Source organism: Vulpes vulpes, chromosome 7 (assembly GCF_048418805.1).
Source record: "Vulpes vulpes isolate BD-2025 chromosome 7, VulVul3, whole genome shotgun sequence".
In the NCBI taxonomy this organism is placed as follows: Eukaryota; Metazoa; Chordata; class Mammalia; order Carnivora; family Canidae; genus Vulpes; species Vulpes vulpes.
In genome coordinates this window covers 78,954,978-78,974,156 of record NC_132786.1, presented here as the reverse complement: position 1 = coordinate 78,974,156, position 19,179 = coordinate 78,954,978, and the positions used below count along the sequence as shown (strand labels likewise).

The 19,179-nt window shown below is 34.5% G+C and overlaps 1 protein-coding gene across 12 annotated transcripts in view; it reads right to left on the bottom strand.

The window, feature by feature from the left end:
- RUNDC3B (RUN domain containing 3B) overlaps window positions 1–18,796 on the bottom strand; it is a 142,437-nt gene extending 123,641 nt beyond the window's left edge. For 5 of the 12 annotated variants that reach the window (XR_012002652.1, XM_072764180.1, XM_072764182.1 and 2 more), the window contains exons 1-2: window positions 18,437–18,796; window positions 1,378–1,493 (exon numbers count right to left, since the gene is read on the bottom strand). Coding sequence is in view for 4 of the 12 variants with exons in the window: in XM_072764180.1 (XP_072620281.1) it covers window positions 1,378–1,493; window positions 18,437–18,558 (238 nt within the window). In the remaining 8 variants the exon portion in view is untranslated. Of the gene's footprint in view, window positions 1–1,110; window positions 1,170–1,377; window positions 1,494–18,096; window positions 18,197–18,248; window positions 18,322–18,436 lie in introns of those variants that run through there. The other 7 variants (XM_026018688.2, XM_072764189.1, XM_072764188.1 and 4 more) reach the window with 6 other exon arrangements.
- Between the last annotated feature and the right edge of the window lie 383 nt (window positions 18,797–19,179).

Sequence of the window (19,179 nt, the reverse complement as noted above, 5' to 3'; positions counted from 1 at the left end):
TAGCATGGGTATCTCAGCATGGCCTTTTTTCTGCTGATAGTTGCTTATGTATTTTGTGAGTGAATCATATGCTAAATGTATGCTGAATCAAGGGAATTGAGGTATTATGATAAAATAGTTGTGAACATCAAGTTCTACTATGTTGCATGTGTTTTTTAGTCAAGTATTATTTATAACTTTATATGTAAAATTTTAAAGTATTATCACCACACAATATAGTAACCCAAACAATATCTCAAAATAGTCTCCTATCCTCTGCTTCTATAGAAACTTATTTTCTTATAAAAGGTAACATAAATGGCAGAAAATTTAGGAAATACAGGACAGCAAAAATAACTTTTTAAATGCAAAATAACAAACTTTTAACAGAAAAGCAAACTTTTAACAGAAAAGTGATTTTATGGACCCCATTTTAAATTGCAAAGGAATGATTGAATCCAGATTTTATTTTCCCATGGAATTAATTTCAACCCTTTATTATAGGCACACAAGACTACTCAACTGATTTAAACACTTAGGAGTAAAACTTGAGGCTTTCAGCATCAAAAACCACATAAAAGAATTATCCTTTAGCTTAAATTTGAAATTCTCACAAGTTATCTGATCAAAGCAGATTACTTATTTCAAACTATACCATTAAGAAAGTAAAGATAATAAAAACTTGAGTGAAAACAGCTGATGATCAAGTTTCCTTCAGGAAGATAATGGAATTAATGTAATAAAGTTATCTACTTATTACTAAGAGTTATGCTATATAATGTTTCTTGGTGTTATCATCTCTATTTTACAGGTATTTTAAATGTAAACATATTTTATAATTCTGAGAGACCACAGTTCCCATCTTACCTTTTAAATTTTAAGAGATTTATCTTTCTAATGTAAATATATTTACTGATTTATTTTAAAACCATACTTGAGCATATTTCCCACATACCTCTTTTAACTATTTATAGCAGAAAACCTTTTCAAAGATTCCAAAGTTAAATGAAATAGAGGTTAAGCAAACAAACTTAATGCCTGCATGCTTCTTTGTAAGTTGGTCAAAATACCATCTAGTAGCCTCTGAAGATGAGCTACCTTTTAATTGAAGCTTTTATTTTAATTACTTACGGAAAGTGACTCTGCTCCCTGTATGTGACACTTAATGCACTCAACACTTTTAATGCACCCTGGAAACAGGCATAAATAGGAGAACAGAAATTCATTTCCAGGGACAAAGCATAGGTCAAAAGATTAGGCATTCTAAAATCAGTTTTATGTTTCTCAAGATGCAATACGGTTATTATCTAAAAGCACATCAAACTGTATGGATTCTAAAATTTCAAGCTTATAAAAAAGAAAGCTGTTGTGAGAATAAACTTATATTAATTCTTTTACCTTTTAGCCGGTGACTTAGAATCTGTTCCAAAATAGCTGCAAAATTGTTAAATTCAGGAGAAGAATCGTCAATTGTCTCAAAGCAGGACCGATCAATTAGAGTCTTCACAGAAAACCTGTGAAAAAAAGAGAGTTGATTCATTCACCTAGGCAGGAAAAATGGAAAGGAAGCAATTTAGGGAAGTATTACAAAAAATAATCTTAAGTATTATATATATTGAAAACTATTCAAATTTACTCTGTGAATAGAAAATTTTACATAAAAATCAGGATTTCAGTTATATATTTACTGTCTATTGAACACAATAAGACTTAGGAGTAGCTCACTATTTTCACAGCATTAAAATCAGAATTTAAAAAATGACCTTAATTATGAATTCTAAAAACTCAAAAGCTACAATACTGCATATAAGAAATTTAAGTGTCAGACCTAAATGCTTTTAAGAGTTTTAGAGTACAAAATTGAATGAAACAGGATGCAAGTAGTGCAGATCCAAAGTTTTTATGAGCTTTATAAATAGGAATAATTACAAATCTATAATGTGTGTTATATTTTTCCTTATCAGGATGTCCTTTGTCTCTATTTTTGACTGTCATAATCAGTGCATTTTCCAAGACTTAGCTCAAATGCCACCTCTTCAATGAAGAATTATCCTCTTGCATATTCTTAGCACAAGCATTTTGTTTGTATGGCCCTTTAAGAGACAATTATAGTTTATCTTACTGCTGTTATCTATAGTATCTACCTTACTAGAATATAAATTCCTTCAGTGCAGAAACATATAAGTAAGGACAATCTATGAGGAAGGAAGCAATGGGGAGGCCTATGAAAGCTGTTAAAAAATTAGAAAATGTAAACTATGAGGGAGGAAAAGGAGTACAAATCATTCCCTAGGTCTTAGGCTGGTTGGTTATACTATTCATAAGGACAGAAAATATAGGAGGTAAGTATAAAGGGTAACATAAAGACATTTGTTTGTATGATTACATCCAAAAACCCTACCCTAAAAACTCTTCACCACCGATTATAATATATAGGGGAATGAAAACAGTAAAATATTTATATAGTACACTATAATTTAAAACATTAGAGCTATTGAGAATTTAAGTGTTTTCTTTGTAAAAAAAAAAAAAATTACCAACAGTAGTTTGAATAGCACTTGCATTCTTAGTGTACAACTTAAAATATGGACTTTCTATTCCTTAGCAAATTATTCCTTTCTAAGTTTGGATCAGTTTACAACATTTTACCCCTTGCAGTTTCAAATATGAAAATCTCTGAGAGGCCCTAGAACGTGAAGTGGCTTGCCAGTACTTCTCCCAGAAGCTGGTTTTTGTCATAACCACTCTGTTCATTTATATCAATTCATTTACCTTCACTAAGTTCCTCTGGCTGCGTACCTAATTCCCTGGAATAGCAGCAGTGTCAGTATTCCCATGATTATTTCTTTTCTTTTCTTTTTTTTTTTTTTTTTTTTTTTTTTAAGATTTATTGATTTATTTGAGAGAGAGAGAAAGAGCTCCAGCAGGAGGGCAGAGGAAGAGGTAGAAAGAATCTCAAGGAGACTTCACGGGGCTTCATTTCAGGACCCTGAAATCACAACCTGAACCAAACGAGAGTTGGATGTTTAACCAACTGCGCCACCCAAGTGCCCTCGTGATTAACTATTTCTTCTATAATTCCTTTTAAGTTTAATTCAAATTTTTTTCCCATGTTAGCACTTTATGTGTCTTTGTCACATTTTTATCTTTGTTGGTCAATTCACTCTTTAAATTATCCATTTTGTAAAACAGCATGTGGGTTTAACACCAGGACATAAGGAAGCAACACAACTATAGGTTTTCATTTCTGTGCAGGAACTAATAGCACTTGAATAGTGACCAATGCTGGGCAGATTTAGAAAGAAGTAATATGACAGCTCACTGATAATGATGTGCATTTGTTATTAACACAATGGTTTGCAGACTAAGGTGCCAGCAACAAAGTTTCATTTTATGCAATTACTCATAGTTAATACACCACGGTAGTCAAAGCAGAAGTGTGTTAGTATAGACCTGATAGTAACTAAGTTGTGGTAACTGATAGTACATATTTGAACAGTACAAAGTCAAGACTGCCCCATTTATTAATCACAAACAATTCATTACATGTTAGCATAAATAATGTATTTTTATAAAATGCATCTTTTCCAAAACAACAAAAAATCAGCAAGAACAGTACTGTTGTACCTCTATGCAAATATCTTTAATGTTATATTGAATAGAATATAATAAATCCCCATATCTGCTTCTGTATCAATCAGTTTTAATATTATACACCGTGTAGCTTCTGAAAAACCTACTGTACACTTGTTAAAGAATGGGAACAAAAAGGCAAATAATGTCTTAGAATTGTTAAGAAAATAACTGGCCGTTTGGACCTCTGAAAGGACAAGGGTCCAAAAGCACACTTTGAAAACCACTACTCTAAGGTACTTTTTGTATGTAATGAAATAACTTTTCTCTTATGTAACTAGAGTGGTAGTAATTATATATTTTTCAGAGCATTAAGAAAATAATTATTCAAATAATTTTCAGTCTTCTCTGATAGGACAATAACCTAGACTGAGGTGGATTAACGTTCAGTGCATAATACTATCTATAACTACAAATGGGACTCATAGGTGGAAGCCATTATGTACAGAAAAAATAAGAAAAGCTAAGAAGTAACATTGATGAAGTGGTCTCTTGTACCTAAAAGATAGCCAAATTAGATAAACATCAGATGTAATGCATGAGTAAATGAACAGAAACAAAAAAAAAAAAAGATAAACAGATACACCAGATTGAAAGGGATTTGAAAACTTGTTTTTCTTCCTATGTCCATCTCATTGAAAATACATGAGAAAAATGCTGTCAATCGTTAGCAAACTTTTAGTAAGTATAATGTTCTTATTCAGTATGAGATTGAAAAATGAAGTGTTCCTAAAATGAATAAACAAACCCCCTAGTTTGGTTTTTAACCTAAATAAAAGGAAACTTTGGAACTAAATAAAAGGAAACTTTGGAACATTTAAATGTTTACCTCTAATCTTTATTAGGTAGAATGGAATAGGAAGTCTGACTGACAAACATTCATGGCAGAAGTAATCTACTGCTTTAAAAATTATGGCATTTAAGATACTAATGCACAGCAGTGAAATGAATTGAAAATTTTACTTAAAGATAAAAACAATACAGTACTTACTAGATCAAAAAGAGCTATGCTTGAATATTCTATTTCTACCATAACAATCTGGTAAGATTTCAGTCACTATTGTCCTCCAGGAATAATACAAAATTTCCTAACAATTTATCTACATTGTAAAATAGAATAGGAAGAAAGGCCATGGATATTAATACATGTATTTTTGTAGCACCAAGAACATCAGTTGTCAATCAAGTACATGAATCTTTTTATCATGTTATCAGCAGTTTCTATTCCTATAGAAGATACTAGTTGCATGACAAAAACCTAGAATGGTGAATCTCAGAGCACTAAATTACTTTTAATCCAACACTTGAATAAAAATAAAAACTAAAATAAAAACAAAGCCCAAATATCCTAAAGCATACCTTTAGACTTATGTTCTGTTTTTTCCAAGCATAAAGATACTTAAGGGTAGGAAAGCATTTTAAATATTCTATTACATCAAGGTTGATAATGAAAAAAAAAAAAAAAGAAAGTTTCTTGCCTTTGCTTCATCATTTATAGCCTATTCTCCTCCTACCAACACAAATCAAAATTTCAGAAGGTAACTTGGTTCCTTAGAATCCATGTTTTACTTTAGCTAGCCAAGTCTTCCCACTCAACACTTACTTCTCTAGAATCATGTAGCTAGCTCCATTATGCCAAAATAATGAGAATCTTTTCCTCCATAACACAGTAACTAGCTAAGATGTGCTATAAAAACCAAACCTGTAAAAAGAATTTCAATACATCTAAAAAAGTATCACACAGATGCTGAGCTATTTCCTGATAATGATGACATTAATATTAGTCATCTATTTCTTGAAGAGGACTGACTTTAAAATAATGAAATGACAATTTGATGAATTGTCTAAAAATACCAAATCAAGTCTAAGTAACAACGTTTACATAAGAATTAAAAACCCAAAAATGTACATAAAAGGGTCATATAATTAAGCACAGTTTTTAAAATATCTCTGTCTAAAAAGATTCTCTTTTCCACTTTCAATGCCCAAAGAAAATTTTTGTTAGGTCAGAAATAGGAAAGAATGATTGTGAATAAAATCTTCAAACCTAAGAAAGCACAAACTATCATTTCTCTCTTTGGCAACATACCGAGAAAAATAAGATATTACCAAAACTGTTTTAAAAATGTTCATTACAAAAAAATTTTTTTTCATTACACTATATTGAATTCTTTCCATGAGTCATAGATTTGTAACATAATTTTAACTATAATTAAAAAGTAAAAATGTGACACCAAAATAAAAAAATATTACTCATTAATTTCTACATTATTGGAAAGAAACCTTAAAAATTGGAAATTCACCTTTAATACTTAAGGCACTACATTAGTAATATATACATATATATTCACATATATGCAGTGTTCAAGTAGTAAAAAAAATATGTCCCATCCCCTTACAATAATCAAAATACTTCAAAAAACATAAATTTCAGGGCACCTGGGTAGCTTAGTCAGTTGAATGTCCAACTCTTGTTTTGGGCTCAGGTCATATCTCAAGAGTTGTAAGATGGAGCTTCCCATCAGGCTCTGCCTTGGGTGTGGAGCCTGCTTAGGATTCTCTCTCTTCTTTTCCCTCTGTCCGCCCCCCCGCCCCTCTCCCTCTTAAAAACAAACAAAACCCCATAAATTTCATACAGAACAGATTTTCTTACCTATACCATTATATGTCTTTACCACAGAATTATATCTGAAGATAACCAAAGCACATAGAAGCATCACATTTCAAAACTAAAAGGACTTCAGAAAAGTCACTCATAAGTGATATTTTTAAGTAGAATATATGTATCCAAATCCTGAGATAGAATTCTTTCCACTATTTCACACCAAAATTACAGAATTCTTTATAATGTTTATTACTGCTAGTTGTCTTTCTCAAAGGGACAGGTAACTATCTTCTGCATATTAATATAAATCAGTGATTAAATAGTCAACACAGAGATGGCTACTGGGAAACAGGATACAATTTACCTCAAATAAAATGTAAATCACTATGGGTAATAGCTTATTTCCTTTCTCACATTTTATACCAGGAACTCAAAAAATCTTTTAGAATCAGCAATCTGCCTTCTTTTTTTAAGTATTATGAAAATAAGAATTCTCCAAAATCATGTGTATCCCACTTTTCTTATAATTTTAATATTTTTACAATAAGAATTTTTTTATATATACCTTTTTACTAGGAGTCTGCACACTACTACCACAAGCCAAATCCAACCTGTTGCCAGTTTTTATAAATAAAGTTTTATTGGAACACAGGGATTAAAAAGTCCCAATCATTTTCTCTGGAATGTATAGCCTAAGATTCTCTCTCTTATTATAGTGTTTACTATTTCTAAAAATTTTACTCAATGTAAAAATTAAAAGGAGAGAGAAAATTGTATTTTAAAATATTTTCCCACCTGCACTGACAAAATTCCTTTTAAAGAGAATTTGTAATTTAGGTACTTTAAGGATGAGATACTATATAATTAACATCTTGTATTGCTATATAAGCAGATTGATGACAACAGATTGCCCAACATGAAAAATAACATTAGACACACACAATCTTAAAAAAAAAAAAAACTAAGGATAAAACAAAATTTTCCAAAAAAAACCCAAACCAATCTAAAATTAGAAAGCTATCAAACCAAGAAAACTTCCCATCTTAATATAAATAGCTCATTAAATCTCTTATATGAAAGAACTCCCAATTAAAATCATATTAATAAAGAATACTTTATACCCTTGGACCACATATCCTTTTGGAATCTAACCGCTCTTTATCCAATGACAAACAAAAATATTCAAGTAACATATTTTAACATAGGTTAACTATCTAGTTATTCATGGCAGCAGTACAGCAATAGGAAGAACAAGGGCTTTAATATCAGGCCCTGGACTCAAACCTGGCTCTGCTATTAGCTGTTTCTGTCAAGACAATTAACTTCTCTGAACCTCAGTTTTGTCAGTAATCAATTACTAAGTTATTGTGAAGATTAAAAGAGATATATAAAGTATTTAATACAGTTTCAACTTACACAAAAATTACTAAATGTTAGCACACATCCACTTTCTTTTTGGAGCATCAGCGTTTCTCTAAGTAACATCTAAGCATAGAAAAAATGCAGAATTTTCAAGTGTGTGTAAATTGATTTTTTCTGATGCTATGGCTCAAATACAAACACATATACCCACACATGATTTACTACCAGTTCTTATGTATCCACAGACACTGAAGGAAGCACATAAGAGGAAAGTATAGTTTTAAAATCAGATATATTTGGGTTTGAATTCTAGCAATATTAGGCTTAACTATAAAACAAATCTGATTGAAACAGAAATTGCTTCAATTAAAGAATTTTCATTACTAGTCATAAATGCCCATCTAGTATTTTTTCTCCAAAAAAGGATATTCTGCATGCATGACATAATGTATTTTCCTCAGATGTTAAGTACAGATGTTTTGTTTTATAAATTATTAAAATTTTAATTTATATTTTTAATATTAATTTTGAGACTATATCTGGAATACAAAAGAACTCAAGTGTACATTTTGGATATATGGGAATACTGTTATCCTCTTCAAAGGACAATCACCATCACTGGAAAAAAAGGCAATGTCCTTTTATCTAATGAAAAAAAATGTGCATTTTCTATCTTTGAGATAACATTTTCAAAATAGTATGCATTTTATACTTTTTACCTATTTTCGTGAAATAGCTTCTATAAAATTGAATATTAAGGTACACTCCATAAGGAAAGAACAAAAAATATATTTGGTTAGTTCAGTCTCACCTTTTCTTAAACTATTATTCAAACACTAGAAAGATGAATTTTTTTCCATTTCCACATTAAATTTTAATTAGAGTAGTAATTCCATTCAAAAGAAAGCAAATTCTACTGCTGAAGCTATTACATGTTGAAACTCTACTAATCATTAGAGATTAATCATTAGGGTGACTTTTAAAAAATAAATGATGATGATTCTTCAATTCAACCTTCAATTTTATTTTGAAAATGTCCATTGCACTGATATTATTCTTTACTAAATATAATTACCTCAGTTGATAAACATGCCTACTATGTGCTAAATGCTGGAAATAAACTAGATGCTAAATAAACTATGATTCCAATATTTGAGAAATTCACATTCTAGTAAAAGACAAAAAGATAATCAGATTAAAGCATAACTGGTGCTATAGTTATTTTTATAACCTATTCCAGAAAAGACTTAAGATTGCTTATGGGGGCATATAAAATACCATCAGTTGGCTGCATAAATTAAAACTGGGGAGGAAGGGACGCCTGGGTGGTTCAGTGGTTGAGCATCTGCCTTCAGCTCAGAGTGATCCTGGGGTCCTGGAATAGAGTCCCAAATCTGGCTCCCCACAGGGAGCCTGCTTCTCCCTCTGCCTCTAGAGGTCTTTGCCTCTCTCCATGTGACTCTCATGAATAAAAAAAAAAAAATCTTAAAAAAAAAAAAAAAAACTAGAGAGGAAGATGAAAAATGTGGGAATAGACTAAGGTGGATGAAGTAAATGGTGGTAGACCAGTGCTCCCACAGAGTACAGCTAGAAAAACTGGGGAAGGGGGAGGAACTACAGAAATCATATGTTTGAAGCCTGCGGACGGTGGCTAAAACATTAAGCATCAGAGCAGTTAAGACTCCAGAAAGAGTAAAGCTCAAAAATAGGTTGACTACTATAGCTGCTTTGACCCAGGAGTGTCTGTCAAGTCTGAGTATGGCAGGGTCTAATTCCCACAGAAGAGTGCTAGTGGGGAACAGAAAAACTAGGAAAGCTTTTGAAGGAATTCTGGGAAGGCCACAAACACTTTGTCAGCAGAAGACTAAAATCCTAATCAGAAAGCCTCTGATTAACACAATAAAGCACTTCGTAGTTCCAGAAGACAAATAATAGTTTAAGACTAGCAGAGAAAGAGTGCTAAAAAATATACCAAGCCTAGTAGGTTCAAAACCCTACTATGTGCTAAATGCTGGAAATAAACTACTTACCAGAGTTGAAACCCAGCCTGGATTCAGCACCATTCCCTGACTGAATGAAGGCGATCAGCTACCACTCTATCTTTCCAGAAGAGATAACATTAGTAAGGAAAGTAAGCACTATGCTATATTATGAGCCATGAGCACTAATAAGCTCTTGGCCACATTTTCTTCAAATTGATGGGTGCAGTCTACCCGTGGTCTTTTTCTACTGTATGTTATGTTCTGATGAATACTTCTGACATGATGGTTGACAAAATGGTAAGTATAATAGCACTCAAAGAACAACAAAAGTGCTGAAAAATTTAATACACACCATCTGGTATTCAGTAAAAAGAAATGTATATATGCCAAAAAACAAGACTACATGACAAAGAAAGGAAGAGAGAAAACACAATAAAAAGAGATGTAAAATGATCCAAATATTCTAAATTAGTGATCAGAACTTTTAGATAACTGATTAACAGGATCTATGGAAGACAGGAAAAGATGGATATAGATTAAAAGATACGTATTTTTATATGAGGATTAGAGAAATTAAAATTCAAAACTATCTGAAATTAAAAACTCATTTAATTCACTCAGTAGATGAGAAACAGAAGACAAGATTAATGAAAAGAAATCATACAAAATATGCAAACTGAAGTAAAGAGAGAATAAAGAAGATACAGAAAAGAAAGAATGTAAGTCAAGTAGAATCTGATAAAATTTAACATACATGAAACTGGGGAGTGTAAAAGTAGCCAAAATTTTTCCACACCTGATGGAAGAACAATGGTAAGGGTAAATATGCGGGTAAATGCAAATGGGTATTGCCTAAATATCAAGAATAAAATATAGCAATAAAAGAATCTTGTGCAACTTAAAATATATGTGTAAATATATATAAAAAATATAAAGTCCATATATGTAGACTTAAAATGTCCAGGATAAGAAGGAATAAATAGTTCTAACATTACTTGAGAAGCAGTGAGAGTTAAATTTATATTACACTGTGATAAATTAAGAGTAACTGCCAAAAGGATAGGAATCCAACATGTACACAGAACAAGAAAAAAAATTTATGATTAACAAGCTCATTGGGAGAAAAACTGGAATAGTGGAATAAATAAAAAATATTTCACTGATATATAAGAAAAGAAAAAAGGAAACATAAAACAAAGAATAAAATGGTAGCTATAAACCCAAATAAGATAACATTAAATGTAAATGGACTAAATACTCTAATGAGATAAAACTCAATTCTATCCTGCCTACAAGAGACATTTTAAATTTAAGGACAAAAAGATTGAAAGTTAAGGATGGAAAAAGATACATCATACAAACATTAGCTGTAAGAAAGCTGTCTTAACTATAATAATAGCAGACAAAATTGACATTAAGAAAATAACGGTATGAAAAATAAAAACATTTCATGGTGACAAAGGATCCAGCCCCTAGGAAAAGATCACGATTTTGTGTTTAAAAAAATTTTTTTTACTTATTTATTTGAGAGAGAGCATGAGTAGGAGGGAGGGAGACTCTGAAGCAGAGCCAAACATAGGGCTCCATCTCATGAGCCTGAGATCATGACTTGAACTGAAACCAAGAGTCAGACATTTTACTGACTGCAGCTACCCAGGCACCCCAAGAGATCACAATTCTACATCCACACACACCCAATAATAAAGCAACAAAATACTGACAGCAAAAATAACAGAACTAAAAGAGGAAATAGACAAAGGTACCTTCAGTGACAGACATCTCTCTCAAGATTAGATAGATTAAGCATATAAAAAACAGGTAAGGATAAAAAAGTATAAATAACACAATTAAACTTAGATATAACTAATATAGAACATGCAATCAATGACAGTATTTTTTCAAATGTATATAAAATATTATCTAAATTAACCATATGTTGTATCATAAAGCAAGTATAAACAAAACTCCAAAAGTCTGAAATCTTTCAGACTATGTTCTCTATAAATATAGTGGAATTAAGTTAAAAACCAGTATCTAAAAATAACTGGAAAATTCTCCACTATTTGAAAGTTAAGTAATAAATTTTTAAAATAATCCATGAGTCAAAGAAGAAAACCCAATGGAAATGAGAAAACATTTTAAACTAATTAATAACAAAGATACATTTCAAATCTTGTTAGCAATCCCAAAATAATGTCAAAAAAGGACATCTGTAAATTTCAAAGGCATATTTATAAAAAAAGAAAGGCTGAAAAACAATGATCTAAACTCTTGTCTCAAGAAATTAGAAAAAGAGGAACTTAAAGAAATAATAAAGAAGTCAATGAATTCAGAAATAAATGTATGGCAGGGAAAATTAACAAAGCTAAAAGTTGGCTTTTGAAAAGATACATAAAATTCATAAGCTAACAAGAAAAAAATGGGAAAAACAGAAATTAGCAGTATCATGAAAGAAAATGGAAAATTACTATAGATTTTTAAACAACAAAAAGATACGAAAAGGATATTTTAAAGATCTTAAGCATAAATGTGTAATATACATGGAGAATTCACTGAAGACTGATTCAAGAAGAAACAAGAAATCTGAATTGTACAGTGTCTAAATAAATCGAATCTGTTACTTAAAGACTTCCCACAAAGACAATTAGCAGTTCAGATGTCTTCCCTGGTGAATTCTTTCAAAAGTTTAAGAAATAATCTAATGTTATACAAATTATTCTACTGAAGGATACTTCCCAACTTGCTTTATAAGGTCAGATAATCTTAATGACAAAACTAAACAAGAACACTGTAAGAAAGAACAATTACAGATAAACCTCTTCCGTGAACATACATACAAAAATCCCAAATGGAATATTAACTCATTGAATGCAAAGATACATTAAAAAGATGATATAGCACAACCAAGAGTTTTTATTCCAGAGTAGTTTAACCTTCAAAAGTCAACCAATATAATTCACTACATAAACAGAAAATAAGGAAGAGAAATTATGTTTACTTTGATAGACAAAAACATTTGATGGCAAACATCTACTTCATGGTAAAATATTTAATGTTTTCAGCAGTCCTCCAGTCCTAGCCAGTGCAGGAACACAAGAAAACAATGGCATTATGTTTTAAACAAGCAGATGACATAACCGTGTTCAAACTTTGAAAAAAAAAAAAACTGCAGAAAATCTGTTAGAATTAATAAGTAAATATGGTAAGATTACATTATGAGACAAATATTTTAAAAGGTTGATTATATGCCTATATATCAGCAAGAAAGGAAATGTAAAAATTTAATCTGTTACAATATAAAAATATAAAAACTTTAAAAAGAGGTGTATATGTATATTCAAAACTATAAATACTTTTGAGAAAAAATTCAGAATACTTAAATACATGAAGGGTAATGTTCTTTTCCTTGACCTGAGTGCTAGTTACAACGTAGTGTCTTCTTTGCAAAAATTCACTGACCTGTACACTTATGCTATGTGTACTCTCTGTATGCAGATTATAAATCAGTTATAATTTAAATGAAAAATGTGGAAGCAAAGTAAAGCTAAGAATAAAGCTAAATGCATTACTCTCATGTTTTATATATCCTTTATATATCTGCTTGGCCACAGATTTAACACTAAAATTTCTAAAGCTGTGTAAAAAAGAAGTCAGTTAACACATTTGTGTCCAGTAGATATAAATAAACCAACTGCCTAGAGATACAATCCTTGGCACTAAAATATTTCTCATAGCAATCTTCACAAAAAGATGACACTTCTTGACATAATAAACAACGTTCCTGACAGCAAATTCAAGACCTTTTGTGACTGCTTCTTCTGATCACTCACAATATAGACTGATGGAAACTTACCAATGCACAATTGTGAAAAAGCAACTGTTGATAGGAGCTTGTGAAGCAAAGCTGTCTACGTACCCAGCTGCTTTCTGATGATCTGGACCAACTCAGAGATATATCTTTTAAACTTGTAAGAATGAATGTAAGAGTGGATAAGCTTCACATATTCCCCCTTGAATATGTGAAGCTTATCCACTCTTACATTCATTCAACAGAGCTTCCGACATTTATCAATCCACAGTGGAGTTAAGATAAGCAGTGAAGCTGAATGTGTGGAGGACAGCTATTCTAAGTTGAGTATAAACCCATTTTAGCTAGGGGAAGAGATAATCACCTTCTCTGAATGCGGAGAAGGTTATCCAAGCCTAATAGCTGAAAAGATGACCATGCTACCTCCATCGTGAATACCTACTATCAGGGCTCTAAACAATCCTTAGAAATAATACTGAACCTGCTCTAAAAGAATACAACTAAACATGTTAATCAGAGACCAAAACCAAAGTTCTGCCACACAGAGTATGACTAACAGAGCTTTAGCCAAAAATACAATCACTGTGTCCAAGGTATGAACAGTCTCATGAGGCATACGCAAAGAAACAGTAACAAAGAAAGTAAAGTCACTGAATTCAAAGTTATTTAAAAGATAATACTGCCAATCATACTAACATTTTACACATCTGCAAGTTCACCCACAGAGTTCAAACATAGAAATAGACTTTTTTTTTCTGATTATTCATCAACTATAATGTTAAGCTCAGAGTGCTAATGCTCATTTATTCAACTGAGGCCTCTGGTTGCCTTTTTATTTTAACACATGATAAATTTACTTATCTGCTTTCCTAGTTCACAGCCAATTGAAATAAACAAGTGAGGATAGGAAGCACAGAGGAAACAGCTGCTGTAAATAGGTAGAGTTGTAAGAAATAACAGATAACTTGGTAGGAAGCAATAGCAGAATGCAAAGGCACACAAAAAAAATTCAAACACAATCTTCTGGGACCACGTAGCAAAAAGCTCTATGCATCTCAAGAGTCCTCAAGGGGAGCCACAGCACCAGGGCATATTCACAGAAACAGATTTAGAGTAAAATCCTCAAAAAAGATTATATTATCCTTTACAGAATCTTTTAAAGAAGGTAGGGAAACATGTAATCCATTTTTAAAAGTAGTTCACCCAAAATGTTTTAAGTAGTATTATTTATTGTAGCTTAAATGTGAACACTTAAATTATAAGCTTCATTTATACAGAAGATTGCACTCCACAACTAATGCTGAGTAGAGAAAGCACTGTAGCTGATGGGAGGATTTTAAGCTTAACTCAAACATTGATAACATAGAGAAATATGAGCACCTCATTCCCTGACTACACTGGAAAACATAAGGCCCTACTGTTACTTGAAATAACATTCAAATTATGAAATAATATCTTTACCCACACAAAACCAAGAATAACTATGTAAAGCCTATTAGAAGTACTTTAATTTTGAAAACCATCATTTGTCTCCACTCATCACTCTTTCTCCTGAAATGGCTGTTAATCCTTTCCAGCCACAAAACAAGAAGATTATGACTATGTGAGTAGTTTCTCTTAAGGTACTGACGAAAAGTTTAGCAAATATTATTCTAAAATCTGTTATGCAGTATATAGTTAAAATCTATAAACTGTATACATATATATAGTATTGTAAACTTTCTTTTAAAACAATGTTAACCCTCAGAAAGAGAATTTCTGTTTTAATTGTCTTTGTCAACAAAAGTAAAAATCAAAGGAATATGTAAGTTTTTCAATAAAACATGAAGCTTAAAAAATGACAGAAAATAAAAAATAAATAAATAAATAAATAAATTTTAAAAATGACAGAAAAAATGGGATCCCTGGGTGGCGCAGCGGTTTAGCACCTGCCTTTGGCCCAGGGCGCGATCCTAGAGACCCGGGATTGAGTCCCACGTTGGGCTCCCGGTGCATGGAGCCTGCTTCTCCCTCTGCCTATGTCTCTGTCTCTCTCTCTCTGTGTGACTATCATAAATAAATAAAAATTGAAAAAAAATGACAGAAAAAATGACTAATGTACCTGATTTTTTATGGATGAAAAATAGAGGTTAACAAAAAGCCTGCAGGACTTTAAAAAATTCATTATCAAACTTCTTAATGTAAAGAACATGCAGGGAAAATACTAGTGGGTACACAGAGCCAAAATCAGTCTATGAATATTTTGGAGTTGAGTGTGGAATATTTACAGGCCTCAAATGACCTACATTTTTTCTACCACAATCCGTAAAAAAGCATGATAAAATAGTACCTACTAAGTACCATACAAGTATTTTTAAGGCTACCATACATAAATGGTCAATAGAATAAAAACAAGAGATAAAATAATTATATACATAATCACAATGAATCAAAATTCAATTCAATTCACATCCTGACTATCTTACCTAATCGAGCAACCCACTTTGAAACTTTGACACCATAACAATACTGTTCTTGTACAAGGCTTTAAATGTAAAAAAATTGTGTAATTATATAATAAGACTTTAAAACTAAGCTGAGAATATGCCTAAGTTGTTAAGGGGTAAGGAAAAACATTATTGTATAAACATTATAGATACAGAAGGATACGTGGTGGGGGGAGAATTTTTGTTTTGATTTGCTTTGGTAAACTGTTCACAAGTTTTCTAGAACATCAGTAGAGAAGAATAAAATGGAACACAGTCCAGAATGTTTCTGCTTAGAGAGAAAAATGCACATATTCCATCTAGCTACCATTAAACATATATCTACCATTACCCTGTCATATTTGGAGAAATTCTAAGAAAGTGTCAACACATTTTATTTGAAGTCTATTATTAGTTTTAAGGGTGTTATTGAAGGTTACTAAAAATTTAGGCCAAGATGATTTTACAGATGTGAAAACTAGATGAGGTGTTTGTGTGGCTTGTTAAAGGATATACAACCAGTTAACGACAGAGTAAACTTAGAACTCAAACTCTAAACCAATTTCTTTCCAACTTAAATGTCAAATCACCTCTAATTTGATATATAAACATTTAAAAATGAATTTGTTAAGAGACAAGGGTGAGATACCACAATTTGGTAACTCTGAAAGGCAAAGAAACATAAATGCATAAATATTGATTTGTTTAAGCAGGGCTACTTTAAACACACAAATGGCCTAGAATGACTTTTTTCCAAAAAGTAAAAGCCTTTTAGACAAAGCCTAACAGATCCCATTACTACTGAGATGGATGATAATTCATATAAACCATCAACTCTTCATACATGAAGAACAGCCTTAGAAGTAAGTCCACACAAATACATACACAAATTGAAATCTAAGCCAGAAATCGAAATTTACTTTAGCTACAATACAAAATTTATGTGTAAACTAAGGTCAGTACTTACATTCATTCTGCAACAGAAACCAATAATTATGCAAATAAAATTAATGAGAATACAGTGAGCTTAGACAGCTGTCCACACCAATCAGTGTGATTTGACTGAAATTTCTTAAACATAACTTAAAATGTTATTTAAATAAGGTTGAGATACAAGTCCTTTCTTCTGGCCTGCCTCTGATGAGGAAGCAGATGAACATCAAGTAACCTAAAATCATCCTGGACAAAAATGGAGAAGGAAAAGTAAGACTACCCATTACTGAATTTATTCATTCAATAAATATTAACTGAACATAAGATGCTATAGTGTGAATAATTTTTTTTAAAGACAATCGCAAAAAGCTGCCCTGCAAAGTTTAACTGAGGGAGCTTTAATGAAATGCATTACTCCGAGAAGCATGGTTGGAGCCTGCTTGAGATGATCGTCTTTAAAAAAAAAAAAAAAACAATAATTTTTAATATATATAAAATAAAATAAATTAGCCTTGCTTACTGTTCTATTTTCCTAACTAAAAAAAAAAAAAAATTCCTGGATCAAAAAAAAATTTAATACCTGTCTTCCTCAAAAAGTTGCATCCTCGACAGCACAAATGGTAAATTAAATCAAGTTCACATTATTTTACTGTTTATAGGTCCAAGTGCCATACAGTTGGTGAGACAGGTCTTCCTGCTATTTAGACAAACATCTGTAATAGTCCAGGTTAAAAAAAAAAAAAAGAAAGAAAAACTCGCTCAAAATTACTGAATATAAGTCCTAATAGAAGTATCTGTATGCTACCTCAGATGCTAGGCACACTTTTAAACAAGAAGAAATGCAGAGAACCTGAAAAGGAGGAAAAGGTGTCATCACTCTTTAATTCCTGGAAGATTATCGATGGTTGCTGCCGAGATGTTTGGTGAAAAATCAGTTATTTCTGAATACAGATGCGCATAATTATTCCTTTTGTGTTTCCATATTATTGTAGTGTAAAGGAATATCACACTCATAATTAGAGAACCTTTGAGGGAAGGCAAGACGTGGAATAAATCACTGACACGAGGACTAGGGTCCTCCACAAGTCCCGCTCTTAGTAACAACTGCAGAAACTGCACTAGCACCGCAATTTAAAAGTGGAGACAACACACACACACGCACACACACACGCACACACACGCACACACACGCACGGGGCAGGCTGGTAGTTGACATTCAAAACTGCTGCAGTGAAATAACTGAATATTCGCGTACAGAAGCCAAAACAATAACAGGACGCGTTCCGACGTGGGGGCGACAGTGGACAGCCACGCTGACGACGACCTTACCAAGAGCTGGCGGACAGCTTGATGGGCACCAGTGAAGGGGCCGTCCGGCCGGCCCTCCCGCCCTCCCGCCCTCCTGGACGCCGGCAGGCTCGCTCAAAACCCACCCTCCCCCCGCCCCGCCCCGCCCCGCCCCGCGCCGCGCCGCGCCTCACCCTCCCGGGGTTCCGGCGCCGAAACTGACGGAAAGTGGGCGGCCTGGCGGCCCCGGCCCCGGCCCCGACCCCTCTCCCGGCGCCGGCGCCCGCGGACACGCCCGTGCGGCAGACGCTCCGGCCGCAGCCCCCGCGCGCTCGCCCCAAGCCCCCGGCGCCGCCCCCCCTCGCCGCGGGCCGCGCCGTACCTGCACACGGTGATGAGGTTCCTCCTCTCCACCGCAGCATTGCGGGCGCTCAGGCTCTTCTTGCCGCCGCCGCCGCCCCCGCCGCGGCTCCCGCTCAGGCCCCCCAGGCTCCGGGTGGCCATGGCGGGCTGACCCCGCGCCCCTTTTGTCTGCCGCGACCCCTCCCGCCCCCCCACGCCCGCTCCCCAAGGCTCTTGCTCGTTTTGCGACCGTGGGGGCCCCGAGAGGGGCGGGGGCCGGGGGGCGGGGGGCGGGAGCGAGGACCGGCCGAGGGTGTGGGAGACCACGCGGCAACTCGTACCCAAGCGCCGCACGCGCGCACACACACAGGGACACACACTCACGGACCCTCACGCGCACACACGCACGCACCTCCCCCGCCCTCGCGCGCGCCGCCGGCCGCCGGGCTGCGCGTGCCGGGCGGCGTCGGGCGCTCCCGGCTTCCCGAGGGACCTCGGCGGCAGCACGCGCGCGCGCCCGCCGGCCCGCACGCCCCGCCACCCGCCTTCGGCCGCCCGCGCGCCCCAGCGGCGACTGCTGCGGGGAGGCCGCGGGCGTCTGGCGCGCGCAGCCCCGCCCTCCCCGCACCTCCGCGGCCGAGGCTGTGCACCTGCAGCCAATCGCGGCACGCGAGGGGCGGGGCCGGCCGCGCGGCTCCTTAAGTTCACGTGCTCGGGCGCCGCCCCGGCGCGTGGGCAGCTGTCAGGACGCCGGGCTCGCGCTCGCAGCCCGCGTGCCGCAGG